Genomic DNA, 23911 nt, shown 5'->3' with positions numbered 1-23911 from the left:
GACACATTTCAAAAGTCTTTAAAAATTTCTACCAACCCCAAACATTCTAAGAGTATTCCATATAAATTAAGACCAGGCCCCCAAAAAATTATAATAATTAATTTAAATTAAATTGACTGAAAGGGGAACCACTTTCTGTTACTATTATTTATTATTATTATTATTATTATTATTATTATTATTATTTTGGGTGATCTCAAATCATACTGAAGAACATGACCACGAGGTTTCACTTGTTAAGTTCCTGTAGCTCAAGTGCTGCTATAATTAAAGCAAAAAAAGAAAGAAAGTGTATTTCCATGTAATCATTTAAACCTAAATAACATTTGTGATACAAATTTAAGTATAAGCATTTTAACTAGTGCTCTCAGACAGCTGAAGCCCACTGTACAGTATAGCATATATATATATTTTTCTCTATGTTCTGACTTTGAAATTCAGATGGATGGAGGTTATTGTACTCCCACAGTGATGCGTGTTTACATTTAGCAGTAGCTGTGGAGTGTTGTTTCCCAGCCCTCCACACCACTTGTGTTTAGTCTGTCAGTAAGTAGTCTGATTTGGTAGCCTCTCTCCACCCCTTTGCCGTTTAATCAATTTGCAGGATTGTATAAACTCTTAGTGAGGGCGTCTTTGTCCTTTTGTTCCTGCCGTGGCTCTCCTCTCCCCCTCCCTGGAGAGCGTGGGTGGCGTACTGCTGCCAGCCTGGCTTCGGCTCCAGGACTTATTTTATTCACACTTTTAATCGCTGAGTGCTTTATTATTAGGTATAGGAATTCCTCTGACCAGGGGATCGTCTAGAGAAGCCTCAGAAATACATTTAGCGCAATTATATTAGCTGCACACTAAAACATATCCGTCAGGCGGTTCTTAACCCCCTGCTAGGCTGGTCTTCTGGTGGTCCTTGTTGGTGTCTGAGGAAAGGAGAGAGAGCTTTTCCTCCTTGAACAGTCGACATCTTTCAATCCAAATGACGCTGCAGAATATGTGTGTAAGCTTTGCTTAATATAATGTATGATAATTATGATAATCGGATTATTTAACCAAGCCAACTCTCTTAAATGTACATGACTCACACCTGTATTTATTTAGTGTAAATGGAAACACACAGAACAATGCAATATATCGTCTTTGCACTGCATACATGCTTGTCTCGTGTGTGTTGCTTTCTTGGTGGGTTGGAATAACTCTCAGAGTTTGAGATATGAGCTGTGTGTCATCAGAAGGTTTAGATTGAGTTCCTGTCTGTGTGGTCTGGGCTCAAACCAAAGTCTGGGCCTATTGTTGCCAGATCTCACTAGAAAAACTAGAAAAATCAACTGGGTCTGACAAAACAAGCTCAAACTAACTCCCTTTCCTCACCAAATATGCCTAAATAAGCCCAAGTACACTTTTATTTCTGGATATAAGACTAAACATTACAACCCGCCATTTCCCATATTTATACACGAAAGAGGCCTAATACACATATAATAAGTGGACATGGCAGCACTGTCTGCATTATACTTTGCTAAAAAATTCATTCCAGCCATGTCTTATTCTCTATAAGAAAAAAAACTAAAAAGACCTTAGTTCTATGTACAGTAGCTGTGACTTAAAAAAAATGCTATTTTGGTTGCACTTAATGCATTTAACAAGCAGTAAAACATCTCTGCATCTAAAAGGAAAACCAGTGTACAGCTGGATTTCTTCTCCGATATAAATTAACTCTTAACGTCTGTCAGGTTTTACCTCGCTCCTTTTCCTTTAATCACTGCACTAATAAAACGCAAACCACTTAGTGGAGAATTAGTCGAGTGCGTTCAGCAGGAGCAGTGTAGGATTTGAGTAGCAGCTAACTGGAGGCTATCAGACGCCGCCTTCGCACTGAAATCTGCAAGACTTTTCCAGATGTTTGCTGTTCCGTTTTTATTAGCACCGGGGAAAAGGCATGTAAATCCAGCATGCTTCCACATATACACACTCACGCACACCGCTGGCGACGGAATGAAGAAATCTCTGACAGGTTTTGTTTATCCAGTCATTTAGATGCTACATTTAGACACAAGACATTTTACTGTATTTCCGTGTGCTTTTATCTTGTCCACCAAGTCTGTGAGCAGTTGAGCGGAAATTTGCATTAGTGGACGATTATGAATACCTGTGACAGATCCTCTCTCTAGACTCCCAGGCTGCAAATGAATGGTCTCCTACTGTTGACTCGCATGGGAAGACAGGGACCAGGCAATTAGACTTTAGTAGTTAATGCGGAAGCTTCTCCAGGCAGGGCAAGCGGGTTCAACGTTCCTGCTGGGCTGTCGGCGGGTTTTTTCCATCTCTGCTCTCTCACTTGCTCACTTTCTGCCTTGACTTCTTTGGAAGGTATCACTTATGACAGCTAACCTGTTGATAAACCTTTCGAGTTTATCTGAGGGTGAGGATGAAGGCGGGCCCCTCCGCGTGGGGTCCCAAAAGTGGAAGCGACTTCAGCGGGATGCTGCTCCTATTCAACCCTCACAAGCTGTAATATGATTTTCAGCCTGAATAAGGAGTTAAAAGAGATTCAGCCATCTCCTTCGATAGTACGGTGTGACTAAATTTGTAATGAATTATTAAAGAAAGACCCAGATGTGTGTACTGTTGTTGAGCCTGCGGGGATTGTTGTCCAAGTGCTCTGTGCATTAAGCACGATTCTCATATCCCTGGTGGCTTTGTGTGTGTGTGTGTGTGTGTGTGTGTGTGCAGGCATGTGTGAAAGTGAACCTATCATAGGAGTGGCAGTAGGTAGACTGCCCCCAGAGCACTATGTCTGGCCACGGGCTGATATGACAGGAACATGCTGGTACTGTACTACAGCTAAAGTAAGGCCTGCAGGCCCCGGATAACTTAAGTCAAACATATTGTCTCTAGCAAGCCTCCAGCATGCCATGTAAATGCAATCCTGTTGTTCTGTGTAGGTGCAATAGTACAAGCTCTATCTTGTGACCTTCAAATGAAATGGAACTAAGTCCATGTATCTACAATTGTTGTAGCATTCGGTGTAGACAGAATTAATTATCATGGGTTTTATTGGCTTTTGATGCGTCACTTGAGGTGTAGTGACAGGTGAAAATATCCAGATTTATTAAACAATTTGCTGATTTTATTGCAGAAATACATTGATGTTGTGTAAATGATACTATTTTTATTACTGCAATTATTTACGTGGGCCAATTCCTAGGGCCCTATCATGATCCAACGTAATGCGGAAAAAGTTTTGTTCAGCCCGAAGCAGTTCTAATTTTCACATCCTGCACCGCGTCATTGTTGCGTTCATGGGCGTGCTGGTCTAAAAACAAGGAGTGTTCAGGAGTTTGCAAATTCTGCAGTGTAAATATCGAATCTGCCATGGCACAAGAGCAGCTTGCTCTTAAAGTGAATGGGAAACAAAACATTATGCCCAAAACACACCCATTACTTATTGAAAGAATAGGGACAATCCTTTTAGACCATGCGCAATGTGCGCAGACCAATTTTTCCCATCGTTAAGCTAGCAGAATTATTATTAGTTAGTAGGCTAGTTGTTGGGGTAGGATTAAAGGATCTAAAATACAGTCATGCAGAATAAGAAATTAATCGAAGTATGAAGAAGAAAGATTCACTATTAAACACTCAAATCAAATCAAAAACTAATACCAGTACATTAAAAATGTCTGATTCATGAAATCGATATATTTAGTGCTTCACTATTTTTCTTTGATCATATGCTTCAGTTATTTTTAGCAGAACACCGATTCACTGTTCTGACATAAATACATAATCTGCTTAAGTTTAGTGAGTGCATTTTTACAATAACGCTTCCTCCAAATGTCTTGTTTTACAGTCGCTCCTGCGCGTGTAGTCTTATTATTTCTCAGGCTCATTAAGTCGCCACTGGCCGGGTTTAAATTCAGTCGTCCAATTAGCGGCGTGCTGTGCGTTACTGCGGGTGTTGCACACCTATTTCTCTTATGGAATTCTGAAGGATTATTCATCTTATTTCTACCAGGGGTCCTGAGCGTTCGCAGTCTCTCTCTCTGCAGAGTTAAAATGCTACATCCAGCCCTTCAGCAGCCACAGATGCGTGCCATCAGTCAGGCAACGGAAATGCATCGAAGTAAATGCAGCGCATCAGAGCAAGTGTAGAGGACCTCTCCTGTCAGATCCTGTCCTGTCCATCCAAATTACACACTTCCAGCACAGTGTTAATCAATGAGTCAAAAATGGATTTTTGAAATATTAAAATCTCCTATATCCCACCACACAGATGCCAGCACAGGCACCTACTGTAAATGAGGCGCTGGAAGGTCTTGCAGGATGCTCGGATACATTTTTTTGTCATGGTCCTGGTGTCTTCTATTTTGTTAGTTTATTTTCAATGTAAACTCTTAGAAATGCATATTACAGGAAAATACTTTTGTGTGTGTGTGTGTGTGTGGGCAGCATTGCCAACTGTGCTGTTTGTGATTCTCTTCCCCTGTTTGATACCCTCTCTCTATTAGATATTTGTGGTGACAGTGTGGCTTTGGGAGCTGTTCATGTTGCCTCTCTTCCTCCTTCTGCTCATTGGCTGGAACTACTTCCACATCACACCAGGCATGGCCAGCTACAGTCAGGACTTGGTGAGTGCTGTGATGTCGCCCACTCAGCTGTACAGAAAATGATCCCTAATAAGTGAGAGTCAATGCTGGTGACTCACAGGATTAAGAAACAAGCATCCGTTTAAAACCTCACAGTTTGTATTGAGGAATGATTTCAAATGAATACTTTCTGTCTACAGTAGACAGTGTTGTTTTTTCACAAACATGAAAAATACATGTTAGAATACAGCTAAAAACATTAATATTGTGACATTGTGAATTTTAAAATGCATTTTATTCCTGTGATAGCAAAGCTGAATTTTCAGCGTCATTATTCCAGTCTTCAGTGTCACATGACCCTTCCCAAATCATTCTAGCATGCCGATTTTGTGTTTAGGAAATATAAATGAGAAGCTGCTTAATCACGTAAACTGCAATATATTTTTTGAGGATTCTTTGAAATAGAATTTCTTTTTAATGTCATGAATGTAATTTTTGGCCAGTTTAATACTCTCTTGTTAAATAAAAGTATTACTGAGAATTAAAAAAGCTTACTAACCCCAAACGTTTGAACAGTAGTGTAAGCATTATTTACATTTAGCCATTTAGCTGACACACAAATGAGAATAGTAGAAGTAATAGAAGTAATCAAAACCAACAAAAGAACAATGATATGTAAATACTCATATTGTGTTAGGCTAACCTAGACTTACATATATTTAGGAAGGATTAAAAAAAATGGCTATAAAGAAAACAAGGAGACAGAATACAAAAAGAATAGGGAATGGTGTTTAAATATTAATTTAAATTGAAATAATTTCATTATGTAACAAGAATGAGACCGAAGTGGTATAAAACAAGCATGTAGAAAACCTGATATACAGGTATATGAATTATCAGAAATTTGCTAATTGACCAGTCAGACGGAAGTATTCCAGTGAGTCATTAGGTGCAATTTATATCACATTACAAAAATAAAAACAGCCTTTTTGAGAACTTTTAACAGCATTTCTAAAGACATTAATTGGTCAGTCCATCGTAATTAGATCATGTTGTCTATGAATACGACATTCACAAAGGTTAAGATGTCTGAGATGCTCCTATCACCCTTGGTTGTGAGTTTTAACATAGCAGTCACACTTTAAGTGACCTTCATCTCCAGTGGGTTGTATAAACTATATTTGAGTCCTTACTCCGAATGTAGCGGCTCTTTGTGCACCAGCAACCCATCTCAGCGGTGTATCTCAGACTCGGGGTGGGGCTGCGTTAAAGCCAGCATCACCTCGCGCTCACCCCTCGGCCTAGCAGAGACAGACGCCACGGCTACATTCAATAGCCTCAAAGGGTCAGGGATGACTTGATAGAGAGCGATCTAGACACCCGAACGGCTGAGATTAAATGCCTTCCTTTTGGTTTCAGGTGCATGTGTGAATGTGTGTACGTGTTTATGTTGTGAAGAAATGAGATTGCTTGGTAGTGACACCGCTCTTGTGAGGAAGGCCCCTCTCATTCACCTCCTCCTTTTGTGCGAGGTCACCCTAGAGGCAGTTGCTACGGCAACAGGGCCTCTCCCAATGGGGGTGTATATACAAGCGAAGGTTTCATTACGAGGTGTTTGTTAAGAAAATGCTCCATTGCCCACGTGTCTCAATCTCATCCGCTCTCTATCTCTTTCTCCTTCTTTTGCAGGAGAACATGTCCGTGGCCGAGGATGAGGACGAGGATGAAAAGGTATTTCGCCGGAGCCACGCGTGGTTTTTGATTAACCGCTGACTTTTATAGAACCTGTCCTTGGGGTGCTGCATAGATGGGCTGTACGCTGTACCTTTAATACTGCATTTAACTCAGAACCGCAACTTAAATACGTTCAAAATGAGGACAGACGATTCAGCAAGCCCATTTTCCCTCCAGTACTTTCACACTAGTCCTCTGGGAATTCTCGCTCATACGACAAATGGATTTGGTTGCTTTGCTGTGGTCCTTTGAAACGCAGAAATAAGCACAGAACGGCATCATTAATTGAAGTTTGCCTTCCGCTGGGGAATAGAGGCATTGTAAGGATTTTGAGGCAGGCATGGCTAAATAGGGAGGCTGGACTGCAGTTGAACTCCCCCTTTTTGCATTTTATTTTTTAATGCTTAAGATGAGTCATTAGACTAATTACAAGTTCTCCCAAATCTGCTTAGATCCAATTATTCCTAAAATATTCAGTCATTAGAAACAGTACAAACATCTTTATTAAAAAAATAAAAAATTAAGCTGGTATGTAGGGCCCTGTGATTCCACAATGTGGAAAATGGGGACAGAGTCGTGGAATCCAGTAATAAATAATCAGTTTAACGTATTTAATGTATGTAATTTGGAATGTCTTTGAATTTTCCCAATTTTAGATGAATAAATCAAAAGTAGGTTAGTATACTTAAATGAAAACGTGATATGGACTAGTGACTGAATATTAAACTCTGCACAAAAACCCAAACACTGACTTAATATGATGATATTGCTATTACTACTAATAAAATTATTATGAAAACAGCATCTTTAGTATGCACCAAAAACGTATTTACCAGAATTTATTTACCAGAAACTGCACGCATTACACACCACAGTGTGTATATATATATATATGTATATATGTATATGTGTATGTGTGTGTGTATATTTCTAAAAACAATTAGTTAAGATGCATTTGATTTATATATATATATATATATATATATAATTGCAAAATATTGTTACAATTTCAATTGATTAAACATGCTTTTTGGTTAATAAAATTTAATTTAGAGCCTTAAAATTAAAACTGAAAAAAAAATCTAATCCAGAAAAATTTAAATAGGAAAAAAAAAAAAAAAAAAAAACAGATTTAAAAGGGTCCTTCCTAGGTATGGTTTCATTGTTTGGCGCATGTGGCTGGTAAACGGTCACAATGGTCAAAATCTGAATACAGAGTGCTGAATAAATTCATAATGAGGCAGGGCAGGCTCATAATCATTTTAGTCTGTGCTGTCTGATTCGGAGAAGAATGGGTTAACAGGAAGATAATGTGTTATTGCTTTCTGACTTGGATGTGCGGAAGTGCGCAGCACTGAGCCTCCGAGCGCTGACCCTTGCGCTGTTCGGCTAGGGCCTAGGATTCATATCCATAATGTGCTCAATATATTCTGCTATGATGACCGCAGGCTAGCTTCATCTGTTGAGAGGAACCCCTCTGTTAAAAACAGCTTCCTCTTCCAAATCCTATCCAAGCCAAGCAGATAATTCACGGATGAAACGCATGATATGTGTGTACAAGCACATTAGCTTACGCCCAGCAGCTAAACAATTGTAATATATCTTGGAGGGAGAAAAAAAAATCTAATAAATATGTGGCTTGTGAATGTGGGTGTTTAAATTAAGCTAATGTCATAAAAAAAATTCTATATTTTTAGTTTTATTTATATAATTAGCCTAAACTATTACACCTTGTGAGTACATTCGTGCGCATTTATTTGCTTATTTTTATTGTATTTTTTATTTGTATTAATTTTTAAAATTACGAGTATCTGAATTAACAGTATTTTTCTAGTGATCTATATTGTGTTTTTGCACCCTTTCACTTCTTGTGTAAATGAAATATCTCCTTTCATTTATTTAATTGCCCAGATGTCCGTGTTTATTTTAAATTGTCAGCTCTAATTTAAGGTGGCTTGTTTCAAAGTCCCGTTTTGTTTTTTCACTTGGACTTCGGTATCACGCCGGCAGATCAAACAGTCTAGCTTTACACGTCCTATCAAAGTCATCGCAGCTAATGTTTTGGGGTTGGAAAATGATCGGTGTTAAATTTGATCACTTCAAAAGTGCCGTTTTTTTCCTACTCTTTGGTTAACGTGGGGATAAAGGCTGTCCCCTCTGAGAAGGTTACTATTACCGACCGTTTTTCTCTGTGTTTTCCCCTGGAGGACGCGAATATGTAAACCTGCAGCTGAGCGGCGCAGATGCAGTGGAATGAAGCTAAAGAAAGCCGATAGGAGAGGCCTCGATACTGCAGAAATAATACACAACAGATCTCCTCTATGAGCACGAATCTGTCCTGGGGGAGAGAGAGGGAAATTTACAAATCACGTGCAGCGATGTAACTTCCCTTCGGCTTTCGGTATCAATTGAGTTGAACGCACAGACGCTGGTTTAATCGCATCAGAAAACAAGAGGATGGAAGAGAATACAAGCCGCTGGATGTGTGTCCCAGATGACCAGGAAGCCCTGTTCGCTTGGCCCTGGGCACAAGGTCACCTAAGAGTACCATGCTTTGGTTAGACAGGCAGAGAGCTGACCCCCTTCTTCTGCTGCACCCCAGGGTAGCATCGCAAGCCCTCTCCCCCCTCACATCTAACATATCACCTTCAGCGCATAGCACAAGGACAGAGTGTTGATGTCATAATCATTGTGTATTCCAGAGTGCACAGTCCTGTGACATATCCATTTGGGAGCGCTCGGTGTTTTGTGCTTGTTTGTACTCTGGTTGTCAGCTTTAACAAACCCATTTGCAACCCATTTTGCCAATAACGCAGGTGTTTTATTTAGGTGCGTTCGTCTGGTTATTCCATTGTGGAATAAGTGAGTCGCGAATATTTGCACCAGCTTTGAATGAATATTCAAATTCGACGCCATTTACTCAATTAAAGGAATGTTAAATGAACCCTGCCTTGCGGTATTTTGATTGTGCCGAGCATCCCTGTGAAACTGCATTTTCAGTTCGCCTTTGTGCAATCTGTTCCCTATTAAGCCAACATAAAAGTTATTTGACAATTTCGTCTGAATTGAGAATATGATCTGACGGAGGTTTTCTAATCAGTAGACGGTGTAACTCGGATAGTTTATTTCTACTTAAAAAAAATCCACCTCAGAGGTGGAAAAAACGATGTTTGACTTCAAGGGGGTTCAGGGAGATGAATCGCAGAATTCCAGAGAACTTGTATATTGTGCTTCTTTTGGTCTCCATTTAATGTGAATATTTGATGTTTGTCAGTTTATAGGCTTACAGCCATACCAAAGCAATCTGTGACAAACATTACATAACATGTAGTGACCCGATACAATTTTGGACACTTAAAATCACACTTTAAAATATTATCAACAAAATATCAAAACAAACAAAAATGCAAAAGTGGAAACGGATGTCACTTTTCTAAGCATTTCTTTTTTCAAGTTAGTTTAAAGTGGATGTATTAAGTCTCAGGTGTCCTCAGGTGGAGCTCATCACATGAACTATTTAGTATTTTTAATCATTAAGATGTTTTACAAACTTACGGGTTCCAACATATTAGATTAAGTAGCTAGCATTGGGGAAAGACTGAAAAAGTTAAAAATGAATACTTCTTAAACTCAGCTGTAGGGGTGAAGTGGTACACAGTACGGACATCGCGGTTCCTTTCAGACAACAAATACAGTCAGTCACTGGCGAACAATCCAAAAGTGGCCACACGTAATGCAGCGGTAACTGTTATAACAGAAAAGAGCAAAAAGAAGAAACTATATTGGCATTCAACCCAAAACCGCCTGCTTGTTTTGGGAGAGTTTCAGGTGCTGGAGGTTCACCGGTCAACCAGCTATTAATCGGAAGTGGTTTTTAGTTTATTTTGGCTGATCTCTATTCCAGAATTTCACACAAACTGCATGTAGGAAAACAACTGTACCAGCAGATCAAGCTCATTGTTTGTGATGCTTGAAATATAGGAATATACGCTGGGTTATATTAACAAGACTGACAGTCTTCATTTCTGTGCATTTTCTTTCCCTCTTAGCTCCATATAATGCATATTTAAGTAATGTTTATGAGTGCAGCTGCTTTGCTTATAGTGATAACCAAGGTGCTATATATATGTCACCTGCTATCAGAGAATACATTTGCATTTTCAATCAGTCCGTTTTTTTTTGTTATGTGCAGTTGTCTTATGTAGCACAACTTCACAAATAATTTTGCTTTAAATTGTAAAATAAAAACTGCTCATCCTCATAGCACTACTGTCGGTTCAAGAAAATAATAAAAATACTGTTGTACCAAACTCATATCGAACCATAATACTGAATTGTGCTCATAAGTTTACTTAGTGAAGTAAATATCTGTAATGATAAGTTTGTGATCTCACTTTTTTTTTTTTTATAAGTTATCAAAATTACTCATGTTTCCATTAAAAGTGACTTTGTGATTTTTAAAATAAATACAACTCGGTTTAATATTTTGTTATATAATATATGACTTAAGTGTTCAAATATTTTTTGGGAGCACTGTAAGTTCATTTTTCTTGCGGTTGTTGGAGAGTCACGCTGTTCATTAAGCAAAGAAACACTAAAGACATTTGAGCTGATATCAAACACAGTTGATACACTGAAAGAATAAATCTTCTTCTGCACTTTATCCTCCTTTGACACTTTCCTCACAAAGCAAGGGATTTGAAATGACTCATAACAGGAGGCATGTTGATTTTCTCTTGATTGATATCCTAGTCTCTATGTTAGGACATGCTGTGTGCTGAGTGGAGGCATGACTGGCTTCCTATGGTTTCCTGTGTCTGGGGCCGAATGGAGAGTGACAGTGGGGAGTCTGGGCTGAGCTTTCCCAGGGGCCGGCTCACCGGGGCCGCTGTCTGGGGGACGGTCGCTTAGACAAACATATACAGTGCTCGATCACGCGTTTGTCTTTCTCACCACCCCCATACTCTCATTTATTCTGTCGCTCCGTCATTACTCCTGTCATTATTTTCTCCTTTTGATGTGAGAGCTCCTTGTTTCTCTCTCTTTCTCTTTCTTCTCTTCCCCCTTTGGAGAACTATATTTGTGGGCTCTTATGCCGGAGGAATCTCTGATGTGATCATGTTGCTTTGGACGTTAGATTACCCTAGCAATCTTCTTTAAGTAAAATGGAATAGAATTTCTCCCTTTCTTTTTTTTTTTTTTTTTTTTTCTCTCTCATCGAAAGTCCATTTAGCCCATGTCTCTGAATTACACAGCAACCCAATACTGTGTGATGCATCAAATACAAGAAGACAATGGGATTTCCCATCTCTCTTACAAGAAGTAAAAACATTGCTTTGTGTAACAGGATTACACTCAGACATTGCAATCTTTCTCTCACGAGCTCGGATACAGAAAACGATAAATCCAATGATTTCAACCCTGCACTCAATCTTGCCATAAGGTGGGCAACTCTTAGCTTCCGTACGCCAAGAACTGGTACTCGAAAAAGCTCGCACCCCAGGAAACGAGCCAAGACTTGCCCGGCAGAGACTCGCGGATTATACAACCTCGCAAGTTGGCGTCTTATGCCGTCTATGTTGTCGAACTCCCGAGTCCCTCTCTCACTGTATGCTTTCTGATTGCCATTTTTACATCTTTTTCCTCCTCCGCTTAATCTTTGATTGTGATGCACCTTTATTGTTTGCGCCTGACGAATGCTGAAATACTCCCAGATCTGTGACAGCTCTGGAGGAGAGGCTGACACATTTTCACGTCTGAGGAGATGTTACAGAAGCTCATTACAGGCCATTGACTAGATGAAATACTGGTGATGGCACTCTGGAAATAAACTGCTCTTCCTTTGTCGGCGTCTAGCAGCTGACTTCCCTCATCAGTCTCTGTCTTTTTTTTTTCTTTCTCTTCAGGAATCAGAGAAAAAAGGACTGATGGAAAAAATCCACATGGTTCAAGAAATTGTGCTTACAGTTCAGAACACTTTAGATGAAGTGGCTTGTATTGGGGAAAGAGTGAAAAAGTAAGAACAGCGCATTTTATACCTTTTAAGAATCTCACGTATGCAGTTATGTTTATAAGCTTATATAATGTGTTAAGTTTTTTTGTGAAATATTCATCTTTTTTTTTTTCATGAATCCTCTATTAAAAATATTGTTTTAGTTTAGCACATTCAAGTTAAAAAATAAAAGTAGATTTATTTAAAAAGACCAAATATTTTTTGTTCGGAAATAAGTGAGACACCATGTGACCTATTCCTGTTGTAATTATTATTTATGCCTTTTCATATAATAATGCACTTTTTTGTCAAACCTTCAATCTCTACAATTGTATGATTTCTTAAAACCACACAGCTTTATTACAATGATGTAAATCTCTGGAAGGTGTATGCTACCCTGAACTGTTAATAAGTACAGTGCATGTATTAATATAGCATTTATGTACAGTGTGTGCATTTAATTTGTGTGTAAAATAACTCCGCTTGTGTCTCCATCGACAGCACATTCAACTGGTCAGTACCGTTCTTGTCGTTCCTGGCCTGCCTGGTTCTGTTTCTGGCGACTGCCGCCTTGTACTACATCCCACTGCGGTACATAGTTTTAGTGTGGGGTAAGTAAGTGAGACACCATGTGTAGCCCTTTCACCCAATCATGCGTGATACTCCAGTGCTGCTGTTAAGCTGTCTCCACTTTCTTTTAAATGGAAGTCATGCAGAGGTGTTTTAGAAAGAGTCACACTTTACTGTCTCTGAGCTTTGAGCTCGACTCTTTTACTGACGCCTGACGAAAGCTATTTAAAAAGTGATCCATTTCCATAACTCTACCTGTGACAGCTGATCAGAATCATGAACATGATCTGCTGTGGGCTGGAAAGACTAGCTGCACCTCTCCAAGACTGAGCCTTTGTAAACCTGTACGTACAGTAAGAGCGAAAGAGAGAGCGAACATTATTCTGCTTTTATTACACTAGTTTTACCTATATTTGGTTTTAATGTATGCAGGAAAAAAGAAATAAATGTACACATTCTTATATTTAAAAAAATGCTTTTAAATGTGAAATTTTACATATTTAGGGTTAGTTATGTTTATGAAAGCCGTCAGTCGGCTTACCAAGTCTGCATTCATGATTACAGTAAAAATATATAAATCGCAATTTAAAATAGATTTTAAATATTGATCCTTCAGAAATCAATCTTAATATGCTGCTCAAGAAACGATTCTTATTACCAATGCTGAAAACAATTGTGCTGCTTAATATTATGTGATATTTTTTTCTGGATTGTTTGGTGAATAGAAAGTTCAAAAGAAATCGTCTTATTGTCACTTTTGATCCATTTATGATGTACTTGATGAACTTGTGGGCATTAATTTGCCATTATTATTTTTTTAAAGAATGTTTCTATCTTCAAATTGGAAAATTATGAAAATTTGTTGGTCAGATAACGTGGGATGTGTTTTTCAGCGTTGGCTCAATGATATCGCTGTTACAGTTATATGGCATCATGCAGTAGAGTGAACTGTGACGAACGCATTGCAGACCACATATTTATTAATATGCACATATGATCACATATCAGTATGAATTTTATACAGCAGATATAGTGACAAATGTTTGTTGGGTCAAGGTTTGCTTTGTCAGTAATATACGTGCAGGTACGGAGGATAACTTTATTTATTAATGCACGCTTGTTTTCACAGGTGTTAACAAATTTAGCAAGAAGCTTTTCAACCCATATGCCATCGACAATAATGAAATACTGGATTTTCTCAAGAGGGTGCCTTCTGATGTTCAAAAGGTAAGGGTCCAGTTTTACATTTAGAGAGAGAGGGAGGGACAAAGACAAGGAAGGAATTCCCTGAAGATGTCTGCATTATTTGCACTAACAGAATTCCCAAGTGTTACCCAGGATATTTCCTCTGGCTGTGTTTGATTATTAATGGACTCGCGCCTTTAAAGGCGGCCCCCGGCCCAATTATTTCCCAGCATGTCTTGATGGAGTCACCCGGCTGCCTGGATGGGGTCCGCTCTGATCTATCCTCGGCCGTAACGCTTCAGCCTTGTCCCTGATTATCAGTTTTGTCGGCCTGTGATAAAAGAAGGGTGCTGTAGAGGGTTCAGGGATTGGCTAAGGGGTCGGTGTCTGCACACTGGCAGTGTGGCGGCCCCCGTCACATCAGGTTGGAGGACTCGATTAATGAAGTGTTGAGCCAACGCGTCCTGCTGGGCGCCATATGTGATGAAACATTATCCATGGCTGATATGTCATTCGGGGTTACATCATAAGCCCGCGGATGTGCAGCCAAACGCTGAGAGTCTCGCTCCGTCTTTCGGACCCTGAGTGAGATTCTGAAGTCAGGATGCAAAGCAGGTCCTGCTGTCACGAAGCGAATACTTCACTCCATCATCAAGGCTATTTAACTGTTGTCAGTGCTTCCTGTCCTGCTCAGATACTGGAGAGCTCGAGTGATTGGCTCAGACGAACCTCCCGGGACGAACCTCTGCAACTTTACGTTAACATATGTCTGTGTGGTTGGATGAAGCCAGCATGACACACTGGTTTTGGCATGTGGAAGCAGCAAGTTGGCAAAACAAGATGGAAACCATTGCTGAGTTTTTAAGCCTTTTGAAGTATGTTTTCGTGGTTGGATGAACTGCCTGCTGTTCATTTAAATGGAACGCACCAAAAATGGGAAGACAGAATGATCTTTAGAAAAAGCAAAAAAAGTGCATGCCACTTTTTAAAAAACAAAATGCCAATAAAACGGCACAGTGGTCATAAGCATACCAATAAAGACCAAAAAGGTATGCAAATCCTCGATGTCCCCGTTAAGTTTAACGTGTCCGAGCCTTTATGCTAAAAATGGGTTGACCAAATAAACAGCACGTTACAAAAGCTCAAATTGACTCCTGTCTCACGGTTCCGAAAATGACTTGGCAATTAGTGCCTGTGCTGTTCTTCAAACACCAACCCTCAAAACTGGACTTCATACAGCGGCCCTCTGTCCTAAAATAAGCAGCATCTGTCAGTTCTGAGGACAGTTTCATGTTCTGAGGCTGCCGCGTCTCTTTGTTCCCTTGTGCTCCATCTCCCATTCTCATAATCAGGGCCTGGTAATTAGTGTGCAGTCCCTACCTTACAGATACACCTCCAGGTTATTGTTTAGAGGAGAAACAAACAAGAAAAGCATTTGGACGCATTCTCCACGCTTTCCAGTCCCATCAGCCTCATGCCGTATTTAATTATTTGTCGATGCTGTATGTCGTTTGGACTGCACCGTGGCCTTGGACAAGAGAAGATGCCATTTTTAGAACCCGATGATGAAATCATAGGGAATGCTTTTGGAGGTTATTACGATCTAAGAACACTTGGGCTCAAACATGTGTCTGAAATATTATTTACGATGAATGTATTGAGTAGCTGATATCACACTGATTCAAGAAACAAAACAGGAAATAACACACTTAAAAGAAAAATCAATCATTTGTCAAAAATCAATAGGACATTAAGTGAAGATCATGTTCCATGAAGATATTTTTAAATTTACTACTGTAAATATCAAAACTTAACTTGATTGACTTTAAATGGGTGATCTTCTCAAAAACATGAAAAGCGTTCAGAAAAATTGACACTTATGATTGATTGTGTTGTCCAAGGTAACATGCGTGTGGCATGCAACTTTACATTTGGGTTAAATCAACCCATTTAAAAAAAAAAAAAAAAGTCATTTTAACATGTTGAATCATCACATCATGACAGAAAGAGAAGGACTGACTTTTTAGTCATATATCAACTTCTTATTAAACGTTCATAAATCTTTTTTATAATGGCAGATCTGAATGTTTAATTGCAGTCTAGTAGCTCAGCGTGGACAAGCTGCGAGCTGCCGGAAAAATCTTTATTCAGTTTCTCAGTGAAACCTCAGCGCAACTCTACTTTCATCATGTCGACCTTCACCTCCAACCCGAGTTCACTCCCTGCTTTAAGTAAAGTAAACAGCATGTTCATCTGAAACGGGGGAAGTGTGTGATCATCTGTAACCGCAATGCCCCAGCCGGAGCCGTACAGGCACTTACTCCTGCCTACAAGCTGCTATAATTAGTCTCCAACAAACTTTTCTCAGGAAGGACACAACTCGCAACTCCTCGGTTTGCGAGGACCTAAGACAGCGGGTCTGCTCAACCGGTATAGTTCCCTTATAGGTGGGGGTGGTTTAGTCACCGCTGTGTCGGTACGGAACCCTTGACTTTTCAAATCTTTCCTCCTTGTGATTAATCCCCTCTGCTCCTGTGTTTAAAAAATGATTCATTACAGCCGCGCCCGCCTGGCTTTCCCCCTGCACCGGCTCTCCTCAGGGGAGCCATTACCGTGAGCGGGCCTCAGCTCTGATTACCTGCGTCTGACCAAAGAGCTGTTTGTTTTTACAGGTGCAGTACAGCGAGCCGAGAGCTGAGCTCGGCAACCAGGGCCCAGCGAAGAAGAAACGCTTGCGCTGAAACCCGACGGACGTGTCGGATGAAAGGGACGGACGGCGTTTCAAGACACGGTCTGTTTAAGTCATAATGCCCCGTGCGAATGGAGAAGGAGCCCCCTTGTGCCAAACCATCCCTATTTCCACTGAGGTGTATTCATAGGTTGTGTGATACTGTGTGTGTGTGAGAGAGAGAGGGGCCCCTCCTGACGGGGCCTTTGGCCCTCACAAACTCACATGGTCACAGTGTCTGAGCATATGACGGGCTCCACCGGCCTCTGCATGTGGTCACACTGAAATGCAATGAAATACAACGCAGCCTTTTCACATATTAATATCTTTTTAGAGACCGCATTCTGGTTCATTTAACAAACGAAACATACGTGCTTCCTGTTGTTTGTGTTTACAGCAGGGAATATTTAAATGAGGGCAAAATATATTTATGAGATACTTGTTTAAGCAGTTTTAAATGCCATTTAACATACAGCCTACTGTTCAAAATTGTTATTACAACGTATGCTGTTTTTTTTCTATGAATCTTCTATGTTTAGTACATTTATGCAGAAGATAAACATGACTTAAAAAGTTTGACATCTTAAATGCGTTTTTCTTCTCTCGCATCCTTAAATCTGCGTTATTTGTGAAAGATACACACAGTATTATTACCCAGCCCACACTTCAGAAGAGGATGCTGGTCACTGTTGGAGGAAAACATCAAAGTCTGTGTGTGTCCAGAGCAGTCAGCTAATGCACCGCTTTTGTAGTTCGCTGACAATAACAAGGTCCAGATGAGAGAGCTCATCTCTCATAAAGAGGGAGGGAGATCGAGATAGAGAGAGAGAGTAAGAGAGAGAGAGAGAGAGTGAGTATATACACTCCATACCCCGCACTTAGCGTCTCCCATTTTCATTAAAATCACCTCCAGTGCCTAATGGCTCTCTACTAGACCCATCACTCTGTAGTGTTAGCACCAGTGATGGGGCTTCAAGTAGAGCAAATGGAGATTTCCTGCCTCATCAACTTATTTATTCATATTACAGACATATTCCAGCCTCTCCGCTATCAGAGAGTCATTTTTACAGAAAGCAACATTTCCAAAGTGGTGCATCTTGAATGTTGGCATTCAGAGCGTCGATTTGAAATTAATATTAAGCCATTATTAACATATTAATAAAGTTAACAGCGAGCGCCGTGTTCGTATGCACCTTTTTTCAGAGCGCTAAGTTTTGTCCTTCGCCTCGACGTACGGACAACTTTATCAGAGCGAGCCGGGAAAAGTTTCTTTCAAAGAAATGTAAAACCGAACAGAAAGAAGAAACTTCCTCAGATGTCGTCCGCTCGCCTGCTCTCCCTCAATAATTTAGCGTGCGAGGTAAATAGCCGAGCAGACGCTTTGTAAAAATAGCCGTAGCCATACAGATGAGCCCGAGACCCCAGCTCAGAGAGTTTGTTCAGACTGATTGGAGTGCTCAGCATCCCAGCCTGCCCCCCTCCGTCTCTTTCTCCCACCCTCCCTTCACTCCTCTGCAGTTTGGTGCTGGTGAAAGAGCATCGGTTGGTGCAGCGTGAAGAGTTTGATTGGCTCTCAGGGACCTGCTGGAGCCTGGGGCTATCTCTTTTGACAGTCTGATAGAGACATCACGGCACTCTCCCAGGAGCTGCCACCGGGGGTCCGATTCAAAGCGAGGGGGAGTGGAGGTGACCCGCGACGCTCTGACGAGAGAAATCCCACACATAAACTCCTGCACCGACTCCGCTGGGGGGCCACAGAGAGGGAGAGCGAGGAGGGGAGGGCCAGTGTCCCTTAGCTCAGTAAATGAGACCCCATCAGATGTCTGCGTGAGGTGAAACCAATTAAACAATGCTCGCAGGAAAGCGCTAGTCGCCGGGTTGGCACCAAAACTTGAAAGCGAGCCTCTAAGTGGATCTGAAGTGTTTGTGCTGGAGGAGAGCAGCGGTCTTCAAAAATTCAAGACCGTCTCAAAAACGCAGATGAAATGAGGGGCTGCCGATTGGAATTTCTCGTAAAGAGAGGCCCGAAGCAGCATTCATCTCAGAGAGCTCGTGTTGACAAGTGTTTTTGGGTAAACTGCCTTGATGAAAATCTTATGCTTTGATGCTTCAGACATTTAGAAAAGTCAAATTGTGGGCCGAAAATGAATGCACAAAATATTAGCACACCCTCTAACAAGCAGCTCTCAACTGTCAACTAAACAGCTCTAAACATCGTCAACTGTGAATAGTTTGTTTCAACAAAATATAGATCAACAGTTTTATACACATTTTAGATCACATAAAAGATGGATGGAATCAAGCAATCAAAATCAAATCATATATACAATACATTTTAATTTATTGTTATTATTGTCATGCTTTATTTATTTGTTTTATCCTGCGTTGTCCTCGATGGCTTCATTTTAGATTTCTAATTTGTGATCAAAAACTGTGACTACTTGACAAAACCTGATTGAGATTTAAACTTGCTTTATAACTGTTTTTGCAATATTACATTATTTTTATTAGATGAATTCAATTCTCAACTTGGATAGAAACCTAGGTAGTGACGGAGGACAATGGAGACAATACATGACGGAACACCACCCCCCCTCTTCCTGTGTTGTCTAATAAACAAAATCATGTTTAAAAAATTATCAGTTTGCCACAGTCTCCAGGGATTGAAACCTCAAACCTCTATAGATTACTAAACAGGCAATATGGTCCCTGAATATGTTCCCCAAACTCACTAATGAACATCTCATCCACACAGCAGTTAACACTGCTTGCATCATTTTCTCCCTCTCTTTTTCTCCTTCAATAGTTGTTGTTTTGCTTGGTATGAAGCTGATGTCTTCATCAGCCTGTCAGAAAGGAAGTGCCTGCAGCTGTGGCAGGTCCCCCTAGAGCCTGTCGCACTCCTTGTTTCCATGGTAGTCCTTCAGGCAGCACCATGGGCAGACTGCGCGCAAGGACCCCTACAACCTGTTTTTTTTTTTTTTTTCCCTGATATGCAGCCCCGAAGCGGGCGTCAAACTGAAACGCCAAATAGCGAGACTGCTGCAATACTTCCTTTGCAGGTGGCGAATTCTCTCTCAGAAGCAATGCCAGCCAAATCTCGTTTTAATAAGATGCCCCTGTTCCTCAATTATTGTTACGCGGGTGCTTTCATTACAGGCAAATGACCCTCCCTCAACTCGCCGTGTATTCCTGCGGAGTCCTCATAAGGCAGCAATAAGCCAAAGCTTCTTGTTAACATAAAGATGTCACATTACTTTACTTTTGATTTGTTTTCCTTAGTAGTACGTCAAAATAAAAACACATCAGAGACTCGTCGTGTTGCTGAGGGGCTGAACATCGCTGTATTGAGATCGCCGGGGTCAGGCCTCAGCTCTGACACCAATAATGAGAAGGGCTTTCCTGGAATCAGACACTAATGAGATCCAAATGACAAAACCGATTGTTTTTACTCTTCTCGGGGTGGGCCGCACCAACAGAGGACCTCAACCTACACGCTTAGCCTGTCGAAGATATTCCCACATCTCCTGTCTGTACTTTGAAAGGAAAGCCGCCGTGGATCAGTCAGTAACGTATGGAGATGAACAAAGACTAGCCAACGCGAGAGCAAAGATTACAGTCAGAAGCGGGTACAAATATTAATTACATTTTAAAGTCACGACTGCAGTTGAGCCTGAGGGTGTTCTGCGAACTCGTAGTTTGCGTGTTATTTATACAGTGGGTGTATTACGCTCACTGACACCGAGCCGTAATTTCTCGCAATACATCAAGTACGCCGGGGTAGCCTTTAAGAGCTTAAATTAAGTCGCTGGCCTTTAAAAGCATCTCTCTTAGGGGCCTGTCCGGATTAATAAATTCAACTGATTTGGCTTTAATATTATTCGGAGTGCATTAGAATGTGGCTAACAGCTGGGGTGGTGGCCAGTCTCAGGGGCATTGGCAGGGAGTCTGAGGGCAGGCGGGCGAGGGGCCAGAGGTCCCTCCGTTACAGGTGCGGCCCTGACAGGCTCGGCTCTCGGATCAGAAAGGCCAGGCTCAGATGAAAGGACGATGAAGAGGGCCGCCGACCGCCTCGGAAACAAAGTCACCCCTTCTGCGCTGATAACCGCTTGTGAGGAGCGTGTTTACTTTCTCTATCCTTTTCTTTTCCTTTTATCGTCAAAGCTAGGAAATGTTAAACAAAGTTAATAGAAAAGGACAGCCCTCTTGGTGACACATTATAACAATAATCAAGAAAAAATGTAGCTTAATAAACATGGGAAATCTCTTTCTCTCCGTCCCACGACTGAATTGCGTTGCGCACCCTTGAGGAAGGACCTTGAGAACAGAGCGCCACGGAAGTGGAAATTGGTGAAACGATAGAAAGGAAGATACGGGGATGGAAAGAAAGAGAGAAAGACACCTTTGTTAGCTATCTGTTGTCGCCTCAATGGTCGGCGTTTAGCTCGCGCACACCCCGTCAGGCAACAATACACAGAATAATTTAACCGCATATTTCATTTTAATTAACAGTGATATAATGCAATGTGACTCTCAGCCTCCAGAGGAAAGAACACAATATTTGGCTTGATGAATCTACTGGAGCCACTCGCAGTTTCTCTTCTCACCTCATGGGATTCAGGTATCATTAGAGATAAGCAGAGATCTGCTTTTTGTCTCACGGTAAAAAAAAAAGTGCAGACACATGGGTGACTGCAGAAGTGTTCAATATTAATAGCCTTTCATCAAGGACACAATTAGGACACCTCTATTTGACACATTCTATAGGAGTCAGATGAATATGTATATCTGGTGTTCTGGAATGTGCCAGTGCACAAAAGTGACAGGGTGAAATCACAGGACGGTAAAGGCCTGCTCAATAAGACAACCGGATTGATTGCTTTTTACAATTCGGTATAATTCGGTACAATTCACAAATCCAGTTCAAGCAACGCAGCGCAGCAGTCTGTAAGCAACAGTGTAACTGCAAAAGTAACATTAGCGCTTTCAAACTGACAGGTTTACCTGCGTGGCAGATCACATAAAAACACATCAGAGACGTGATGGAATAAAATGAAAATCAAGTAAATATTTTCAGCCATACATTATGAATTATACACTAAATTAAACGCAAAAAAGTAAATGTAGTAAAAAGTAAAATCAATCAGAAACTGCTGCTTTTTTTCTGTTTTAACTTGTTTTTATAAATCTTGAAAATATAGTGCTTACTTGGATCATTTGTGTGCAGGCTAACTCTATTCTTGCGAATTGTTAAATCTTAGGTAAGAATTTACAAACATGTACATATATATTTTAGGTTACATTTACAATGAATGTGCTTTATGATTGTGCATGATATAGAACTTTTATTAGCAAAAGTATTTTTGGGTTGGATCATGTTAAAAACAAATTAAGGTATCATTTGCCACTTATGTTTTCAGTGTAGAATATACTAATTTATGAAAAGTTTTGTGCAAAGAATATTCTCTGTTGGTCACATTTTTTTTTTTTTTTTTAAACACAATCATATAAAGTCATAAATGCATTCACGCTCACCAATTACTGTAGGGATTGGTCTTATCTCTGGTGAAAATAATTATTCCGGTTTTTTTCTTGCTGTGTTAAAAAGACTTTGTTTTTACACCAAAAATCAACTTAGATCACCCTACATATCAATTATAATTGGAGACTGGAGTTTACAAAGGTCACTGGTCACTGCCACTGATAGTGCAGTCAATCTCAGGGCAGGCTTTGCCTCCTCTTTCATTAACAAGGCCTGCTAATTACAGCCATATGAACTGTCCTCCAGATCTAAAGCGTGCCACTGCGCATATCGTAATTGAACACACCATTGATGTAAAAAAAAAAAAAAAAAAAAAAAGGATTTAACTTCATTTAAAGCTCCTGACTCAGATTAATTAGATGTGGTCTAGCGTTGGAACCACTTTGCTCTGTGATCATGGTTTAAAGGGTCCAGTTGTGGAGATATTGAAATGATGTTTGTTTTGCTCATGAGTCTATGGTGTCAGCCACCAGGGCCCAATTAGCCAGCAAACTGAAGCCTCTGTTAGTTTCTCCTCTTTAGCTATGACAAGCAGTGGAGGCCCATGTGGTTATATTTTTCTACTTACCCCTATGCTACAGCCGCGCTGTGCACTGTTCAGACACGCGGTGACCGTGTAGTGAAATGATAATTCCTGGATTACAAACACATCTGTGCCTCTTCAGAACTGCAATGAAAAAGAAGCAGAGGTGGAAAATGTATGTTTGTACATGACATACATCACACTACATAACTGTACATGAGAACGTCATTTTCAATCGCTTGTTGCATATGAAAATAAATTAGAATTCAAATGATTAAAGTGCTGGTTAAAATGTATGTGTATATAAATAACAATGTATGGAGTGTTTCCATTTTTGTGGATATTCTGACAGCTGAGGGTTTTTTTTTTGTTTTTTTAAGCCCTCTAGAAAGAACAGTAAGATGATTTAGTGCTTGAAGGTTTCTAATAAAAATCATGGATAAAACATCCAAAACTCACACAGATGTCATCTTGCTTCCTTTGTGGTTTGAATAAACATTTGGTTCTTCAAGAAAAATGATTTAAAGCAAACTTTGAAGACACTGATCATTGTCCAGGTTGTCTCTCAGCGAGAGCAGCACGACGGTAGATACTTTCCACAATTTGTTCATATTCCGCCTTTTGAGAATGTCTACCAAGTGCATCATCTGACAGCAAAGACTTTTTATTATCCTAAAGGGACAGTTTAAGAAAAAAAAAAAAATGAAATGTCATTTACTCATTATAGTGCAATTTAAAATCCGTATGACTTTCTTTCACGTGTGGAACCTAGTAGCTGCTATTACAGGGAAATTTAAAGCTGCTCTTTTCCCTAGATTGAAAATGAATGATGGCTGCAGCTTTTTCCAGGTCCACATTGTATGGAGAAACGAAATCTTGGACATGATCGTTTGCGTTCCATTCTGGATTGGAACAACAGCGAGAGGGTGAGTAAACAATGACTGTATTTGAATATTTGGGTGAACTACCTCTTTTGTGTTTTGATGGACAGAAGCATGCGAGTGTGTGTTGGAGGGGTACGGGGTGGATGATGGCAGGAGGGGGAGGAGTCTAGGCATGA

General features: G+C 40.3%; 1 protein-coding gene across 1 annotated transcript in view; it reads left to right on the top strand.

Moving 5' to 3' along the window:
* mctp2a (multiple C2 domains, transmembrane 2a) overlaps positions 1 to 23284 on the top strand; it is a 48850-nt gene extending 25566 nt beyond the window's left edge. Inside the window, exons 18-23 of the mRNA XM_043216811.1 lie at positions 4500 to 4619; positions 6267 to 6308; positions 12218 to 12327; positions 12805 to 12914; positions 14003 to 14100; positions 16731 to 23284. Coding sequence (XP_043072746.1) covers positions 4500 to 4619; positions 6267 to 6308; positions 12218 to 12327; positions 12805 to 12914; positions 14003 to 14100; positions 16731 to 16799 — 549 coding nt within the window. The 3' untranslated portion in view covers positions 16800 to 23284. The remainder of the gene's footprint in view (positions 1 to 4499; positions 4620 to 6266; positions 6309 to 12217; positions 12328 to 12804; positions 12915 to 14002; positions 14101 to 16730) is intronic.
* Positions 23285 to 23911: the final 627 nt, after the last annotated feature.

This window comes from Puntigrus tetrazona, chromosome 18 (genome assembly GCF_018831695.1).
Source record: "Puntigrus tetrazona isolate hp1 chromosome 18, ASM1883169v1, whole genome shotgun sequence".
In the NCBI taxonomy this organism is placed as follows: domain Eukaryota; kingdom Metazoa; phylum Chordata; class Actinopteri; order Cypriniformes; family Cyprinidae; genus Puntigrus; species Puntigrus tetrazona.
The sequence above is the reverse complement of the archived record's forward strand: the minus strand, read 5'-3'. Positions and strand labels throughout refer to the sequence as shown.